The following is an 8,087-nucleotide window of genomic DNA, read 5'->3' as shown; positions in this document are numbered from 1 at the left end:
GAGAATACTCTTCCTCCCTTAGCCTGAGGGGATTACTCACACATCAGGATCAAATCACAAGCAGAACGCATTGTATAGATAGTTTCTTGAAGATGAATGATTGGAAGTCTTAGGATGTCGCTGATCGCAATGGAATGTCGATTACAAGTATTTAATCTAATGGCGATGGAGGCAATGATGATGGAGATGGCTATGGAGATGTGATGTTGACAACGGTGTGACGGTTGTGTAGAGACGGGAATGGCGAAGCTTGACGGGCGGGTGAATGGTATCTCCCGTGGCATTCTTTTCACCTGGTCTTCCTTGTCCTCTTGGCCTAGTGCACATGGTAGTGGTTTAGCATACAATGATCCTTGTCCTAGGCTATTAAGACCTTTTGCACCTTTGCAATGAACCCCTCGTTTTTAAAAGTTCAAAACAAAATTTCAAATTCCGCAATATTTTGTGTGCTTGCAAACATTTTTTTAGTTCAAAATCATAAAAAAATCTTGAACATTTATAAAAAACTAAGAGTATTTTTTAAACCCATAATATCCCCCCTATTTTTTCGGGTAAGGCCAATATATCTTCACTTCATACACCCGTATGGTCCTACTGCATCAGACAGTGTATTTTCGATATCTATTAGTACTTATTTCTTCTTCTTCTTCTTCTTTTCTTTTTGAGAAACACTTTTTTTGATAGGGAAAACACTTTTCTTCTTCATTCATGTAGGCAAAAAAAAGTAGCGAAGTTTCGGCCCGACCCATCAAGTAGGGGAAGAAAGGCCCGGTGGGGGAGGAAAGGCCCGGTGGAGTAATAATAGTAGATGCAGGTAGGAGTCGGTCTACTAATCTTGGATGTGATGTCTATATACATGCATGATCATTGCCTTGGATATCGTCATAATTATTTATTTTTCCGTCAATTGCCCAATAGTAATTTGTTTACCCACTGTATGCTATTTTCTCAAGAGAGGCCCCTAGTGAAAATTGAGTATATTTTCTATCATATACTAAAACCAAAAATACTTTGCTGCACTTTTATTTATTTATTTTGTTTTATATTTTTGTTAGATCTATTTATCAAAACCTATACAATTTAATCTTTCTCAATACTGTTGAGGGATTGACAACCCCTCTACGCGTTGGGTTGCTAGTATTTGTTGTTTGTGTGCAGGTGTTGTTTACATAGTGTTGCTTGGTTCTCCTACTCAATTGATAACCTTGATTTCATAACTGAGAGAAATACTTATTTCTACTATATTGCATCATCATCTCCTCTTCGAGGAAATCCCAACGCAACTCACAAGTAGCACATACTTACCACCTCCATCATTAGAAAGTGCTATGACAATTCCTTGCACTTGGGGATTTTGAGTCATCCACTTGAGAAAAAAAGGTTGCCGTCCGATAAAACCCTACTTTTGGAGGCCAAACAGAGTCTACAATAATAGAAGTGTGCAGTGCACATCAGTCGACCTTTTGCTCGATGTCGTGAAGTGGAGGATGGTCCGATGGGTTGTCCAAAGGAATCACATCCATGACTTTTTGCAAAACAAGGGACAAAGAGCTAGGAAAAGAACGCGAGTCTCTAAAAGGTGTCAACAAAGGGACGCACTAGTGGGTTTTCACTCTCTCCCCTAACACATGTATTTGGAAGCTAAGAGGACTACTCATCTTGGAACCACTCATATCGGGCTTGTGGCGCTCACTTACTAATTTGTGGGTCATTCTCTTACTAGGCTTGCCTTGAAGATGGGATACTTGAAGTTTATCGGGCGAGGACTTGACTTGGAGTCATAGGCCGGAGCACATACTCTTCCCCTTCCACTTTGAAGTTATAGTAGCTGACAGTGGCGGATCCAGAACCCAGGCCGGGGGGGGGGGGCCTAGGCCTGGGGCGTGCTGATTATACTTAGTGTTGAGTATACTATCTCACGCACTGTAGCAACACTGTTGAGGCGCTGTAGCAAGCATGGGCCCAGGGCTTGGGCTGATCCTAGCTCCGCCCCTGGTAGCTGGTGCATCCATCATGAGATGTCTCAGTCATAATGCCAAGGGTGTCCCAAGAGAAGGTGACAAACGACCATGGGCACCACATTGCATTCCAAAGTATCTTCATATGCCCCAATTTTGAAGGATACTTCAACAGTGTGCTCAACTTGAATGGTACTGTAGTCACTCAACAAATGTACACTACATGGACTAGGATGACGCTTCTTTGGAAGTTGCAACTTGGAGCATAGTTCTTCACTTGCCAAGTTGTGACAACTTCCTCCATGGATGATGACTTTGAGTTTTTGGCACAACAACACCTGCCCTTTATTATATTAAAGACAGTGGGGCACAACCGACCACACGAAACATTACAGAATCAGGGACTCAAAAGTCCCAGAAAGCTAAAGGAAGCACATACATGATCCAAAAATTCGTGTGCACACACTGCTAAAAGGATGAATAACATGTGTCTTGGGTAACTCCACAGCTTGCCACGATGCCCGCACACGCGCCCGCGCACAAGCTCCTCCGCTGACCAACACCAAGAACTGGCTCGAACGGTGGCCGACCTTGAAAACCACGAGAATACTCTTCCTCCCTTGGCCTGAGGGGATTACTCACACATCAGGATCAAATCACAAGCAGAAGGCATTTGTATAGATTGTTGCTTGAAGATGAATGATTGAAAGTCCTACGATGTCGCCGATCGCAATGGAGTGTCGATTACAAGTATTTAATCTAATGGCGATGGAGACAATGATGATGGAGATGGCTATGGAGATGTGATGTTGACAACGGTGTGACGGTTGTGTAGAGACGGGAATGGCGAAACTTGACGGGCGGGTGAATGGTATCTCCCGTGGCATTCTTTTCACCTGGTCTTCCTTGTCCTCTCGGCCTAGTGCACATGGTAGTGGTTTAGCATACAATGATGCCTTGTCCTAGTCTGTTAAGACCTTTTGCACCTTTGTAATGAACCCCTCGTTTTTAAAAGTTTGAAACAAAATTTCAAATTCCGCATATTTTGTGTGCTTGCAAACATTTTTTAGTTCAAAATCATAAAAAAAAAATCTTGAACATTTATAAAAATCTAAGAGTATTTTTAAACCCATAATAACATTTTAAAAAATGTACTCTGGCCATTTTTCTGAAAGATTTCTTGAACATTACCTGTAGTGCCTTGTTTTGGCTAAGCTGCCAAAAGACAAAACATAAGTTCCAGGCTTTTATGACCTTTTGGATGGTTAAAATTAACCCCTCGTGATCATTTTAAAAAATTGAAACAAAATTTAAAATTGAGAATACTTTCTGAATTTGTGAATATTTTAGAATTTTTGAGCATTTTTGAAGTCGTTACTTTTTTAATAATTCGAAAGATCTGTTATTAACAATTTTTTAAGATGCTTGAACATTATCTAAAATTGATGCACTACCCCTCTTTTTTAGGGAAAAAACAACAACTAGAAAGCAGCCGTAAAAAGAATTTAACGGTCGGTACATGACGCATTGGGTTTTGTATTTTTATGAACATGATAAAAAGCATATACAGACACATACACTCATTTTTATGAACGCGCACACGCATAATCTACCCCCTATGAGCACCTCCGAGAAAATGCAAGCGCGAGTGCTAGGTCTACGAGTTGAACTCTGGTGAGTTGGTTCCAACGCCAGGAATCTAACCATCTAAGCTACGCTTAATTCGCACTAGGTGCTGCATTTGATTGGTACCCCCTCTGTTCGAAAAAGGTTGTCCCTCAAATGGATGTATCTAGCATCAGGTTAGTGCTAGATACATCCATTTTAGAGACAAGCTCGTGACAAGATTTTTTGGACGGAGGGAGTAGTAATGTGCAGGACACGAGCTCTCTCTCCTTAGTAAACAACATATTACATTAAGAAAGAAAAAAATGCATTCTTTCTTTGTGAAAACAAAATAAAACCGAGACTTCTTTTTATTAGAATCAAAGAAAATTATGACGTGAAAAAGAAGAAGGGATTGCGTACAATACTTTTTAATAGATATCGAGAAAAGTGCATTTTCGATATCTATTAGCTTCTTCTTTTTTCTTATTGAGATGAGAAACACATTTTTTTAGGGAAAAGGCAAGGCAAAAAAAAAAGTAGCGACGTTTCGGCCCGGCCCATCAAGTAGGGGAAGAAAGGCCCGGTGGGGGAGGAAAAGGCCCGGTAGGGTTGGTTGATAAACCCGGCGTATCGGGGGATCCATCCCCCTCCTGCCTCCTCTCTCCCCGGTGAGTAGGGTTTCCTTCCATTTGCAGCGGCGAAGGCGCTTTGGAAGAAGCCCTCATGGCGACGGTGGCCCGCACCGCCCTCAGGAGGATCGGCGGCCGCTCCTTCCGCCCGTCGCTGGCCGCGGCGGCGCACCAGCACCAGCACCAGCAGCCGCACCCCACCCCACCTCGCTCCATGGTACGGGCCCCTCCTCCCTCCCTTCTCCACGCCGCGCGAAGACGACCGCCTTTGCGTAGCCCTTGCTTGCTCCGTAGGAACCGTCGCAGGAACCCTAGCATTTCGTGCATCAGTTTCGTTGCCCTAGGCGCTGCCTGTACTGTATGGACGATGGATTCCGTTTTCCCTGCCCCTGATCATGCCGTAGACGGCAGATCCCAGCTCCTTGGGGCCTCAAGGGGAAGGGGATCTCCGTCTTGGTCATGCCCTGCTTCTCCATCTCGGTGGAATCGGTGAGCTCTGCCTCCACCACGCTGTCGTCACTTGATTTACCTTGTGTAACTGACCTTGCCTGCCCATGAAATTCCTGTTGTGTGCCTATGTAAATTAGCCATTTTATTTTATTCGCAAAAAAAAAGAAAAAAAAGTCAATTAGCCATTTGCTTGGAATTACAGCGGCTAGTTACAGTCGTTCCAGTAATTAGCTCATCTACTTTCATTCATTGCGCACCTGCAGTTTGAAATGCAAATTCCTTCCAATTCTATATGCTAGCTACTTCATTTCGATTTCTTATTATTGGTGCAGGTCGCCGTTCCACATCGCAGCTGTTCCTCCACCTCCTTGCCTGCCATCGTCCGTCCCACTCCAGACATCAACAGGAAGGTGTGTTTCTGCCATTCTTCATGCCTTGCCCAGTTTGGACACCCTCTCTCGAGATGGGATTTTTTGACCGTGTGGTGTTAGCAGCCTCATGGAGGCTATTGCAAGGTAGCCCCTCCGTAAAGAAATATAAGAGCTTAGTGATCTAAACGCTCTTAAATTTCTTTAGAGAGGGAGAACCAGGATAGCTGTATTTATGCACAACTTAACTTTGTTTGCCTATGGAATTTCTTAGAGGCTTTATTATAGCAATATCAGTCTCTGCCAGCTTGCTTCTTACCGATTGGTGTATGCAGTACTGATTTTACTGTGATAAGTATAATCTGTTGATGCCTCTGCCTGGTGATGACGGAGAGTTGGTGTCCATTTCCTCGTGGAAATGGATTTTTCTTTGTGTGTTTAGGCCATGAATGGTTTGCATCGGAGGTTATTGTTGCAAGGTGCCAAGGTGGCTGTATGGACAGCTTAACCTATGGAGTTTCTTAGAGGCTTTACAACAATATCAGTCTCTGTCGCTTGTTACCAATTGGTGTATGCAGTACTGAGTTTACGATGATAAGTACAATCTGTTGATGTCTTTGCCTGGTGATGATGCGGAGTTGGTGTCCATTTCTCCATGGAAATGGATTTTTGTTTGTGTGTTTAGGCCATGAAATGGTTTATCGGAGGTTATTGTTGCAAGGCGCCAAGGTGGCTGTGTGGACAGCTTAACTTTGTTTGCGTATGGAATTTCTTAAGAGGCTTGATAGAAATATTAGTCTTGCAGTATTTTGTCTACGATACGATGATACGCGATTTGTTATGTTTTTCAGATGTTTCTACAAGTTTCTGAATGTTTCTCTGTGGAACTGGAGTTTTTCTTTCTGTGTGTAGACCGTGTGGTGTTAGTCTGATGGTTTATATTGGAGGGCGTTGCAAGGTGCCAAAGTGGCCCTACTTAACTTTGTGTGTTTATTATGGAATTTCTTAAGAGGCCTAATAACATGTCAGTATGTGAGCTTGCTTCGTACCTAGTGGTGGTGTATGCTACTACTTTGTGTGTTTATATCTGAGCCATTTGTGTGTTGAATGTACAGTTTCATCTGGACGTGAGTGGCAAGCTGCTTCCCGAGATCGGGTTTACCACGGACCATGCCTACAGGATCTCCATCTGCGATGACAATGCTGACTCCGCATCAAACATAGTGAAGTAAGAGTTACAACTGTTGGGGTGTTGTTTTGGATCATGAAGTCGGTTCAATATTGATGCTTCGTCGCTGTTTTGACAGGGACTTCCTGAAGGCACTTCAGTCAAACAGACCAGAGGATCTCGAGGCGTATCTGAGGCACCAGGTATGATATGCTGTGCTGTTGTTATATCGAACCAACGTAGACTTGTGTAGATGGACGGCTCTGGAAAAGCCAACAGAAATATTTTTTTTTTTGTGTTTCAGCAAGAAGCAGTCCCCTTCTCTGCAATGTTATGCCACTCCGCTGGTGATATATAATTGAGATTATATTGCACACTTCTGGCTAATTGTACCTTGCTGTGAAGCATTTATTTTGATCTCCTGTTTTGCATGTTCATTGATTGTATTGCACAGTGCCCTTCTCTGCGATGTTATGCTCTCCTGCAGTCATACATCATTGATTGATTATATTGCATAATACTCCCTCCGTAAACTAATATAAGAGTGTTTAGATTACTACTTTAATGATCTAAACGCTCTTATATTAGTTTACAGAGGGAGTACTTCTGGTTGATTGTACGTACCTTGATCTGGTCTCCTCGTGTTTTGTATGTTCGTTGATCATATGGCTTTTGAGCAAAATGAGCGAATCTACACTCTAAAATATGTCTATATACATCCGTATGTTGTAGTCCATTTGAAATCTCTAAAAAGACTTGTATTTAGGAAGAGGGAGTAGTTGATTGGACCTTGCTGTGATAGTAGACTCATTACGTGAAGATGATCGTTTTTGATGGTTGTTGCTGAATTTGTAGGTCTCTATTGTGGAGGTAAAGAAGGTGGTCAGCGGAGCTGCTGTCGAGATCACGCTCCAGGGAATAGAGCGAACCGCCGAAATCCGTTTTGAGATTGAAGCGCTCAAGCAGATGGTGATGGATGAGGCCACCTCCACCAGGGCTGGAGTGGAGTCCTTGAAGACTATGGTGGCGGACACGAAGAAGGAGCTGCAGGAGCTGAAGACCTCCACCAGTGCCCAAGTGGGGTGGTTGAAGGCTGCCGTGGCGGGCACGCAGAAGGAGGTCCAGGAGCTGCAGATGGATATGTCAGATAAGGACTTCACCACGGTCGTCTTTCGCAACACTGTCGCTAATGTGGCGTGCGCATTTCTGGTTTTCGTGTCTGGGAAGGTGATGTTCACTGTTACTGAAGCAGCGGTGGACTTTGTGAACCACGGAGGGATATGAACGTACTGTAATGAGCTGAAGAAGTGTTCCCACGGACCACACTACTGGTTGGGTTAGTCTGGGAGTCATGTGTCATGTCTTGTGGTTTAGTTTTGCTGGAAAGTGCAAGCCATCCTCTGGACTGTAGATGATCAAGTGTGGTAGGTTTGCTCTTGCCTAATGGAACTTTTTTCCTGCAAAATGTTGTGTTGGCCCAGGTTGTTTGTGTGTGTGTGCTAACATTTTTGTGATGGATGCAATCAATGGTGAAGAAAATTCTCTAAAATGTTGTGTTTTGTTGGGTTTTCTTTTTCCTTCCAGTTATTTGTGCACAAGCACCAAGCAGTAGATGTTTCATTTGATAAACTGCTTTTGCTTCCTCTAGCGTGGTAAATTTTTTGTTGGTTCACTAGTACTACTACTACTAGTTGAGTCAAGCCTTCCATTGATGTTTATAATTAATCTCTAGTACTCCTTCTGTAAACTAATATAAGAGCGTTTAGATCACTATTTTAGTATTCTAAACGCTCTTATATAAGTTTATGGAGGGAGTACTACTTAGTTGCTACTACCTCATTGATGTTTATAATTAGTGTTTCTTATCGCCTGTTGCACTGCCTTCAACTTTCATATATCTTACTCC

General features: G+C 43.0%; 1 protein-coding gene across 1 annotated transcript; it reads left to right on the top strand.

Moving 5' to 3' along the window:
- The first annotated feature begins 4,193 nt into the window (after positions 1–4,193).
- Positions 4,194–7,740, top strand: LOC147993146 (uncharacterized). Its single transcript, XM_087533581.1, has 5 exons — positions 4,194–4,412; positions 4,978–5,055; positions 6,129–6,241; positions 6,321–6,384; positions 7,037–7,740. The coding sequence occupies exons 1-5, from the start codon at positions 4,290–4,292 to the stop codon at positions 7,463–7,465; spliced, it is 807 nt and encodes a 268-aa protein (XP_087389707.1). The 5' UTR covers positions 4,194–4,289; the 3' UTR covers positions 7,466–7,740.
- Positions 7,741–8,087: the final 347 nt, after the last annotated feature.

Source organism: Triticum urartu, chromosome 1A (genome assembly GCF_056163025.1).
Source record: "Triticum urartu cultivar PI428250 chromosome 1A, HENAU_Tu73, whole genome shotgun sequence".
Taxonomy (NCBI): Eukaryota; Viridiplantae; Streptophyta; class Magnoliopsida; order Poales; family Poaceae; genus Triticum; species Triticum urartu.
This window is presented reverse-complemented; position numbering and strand designations above follow the sequence as displayed.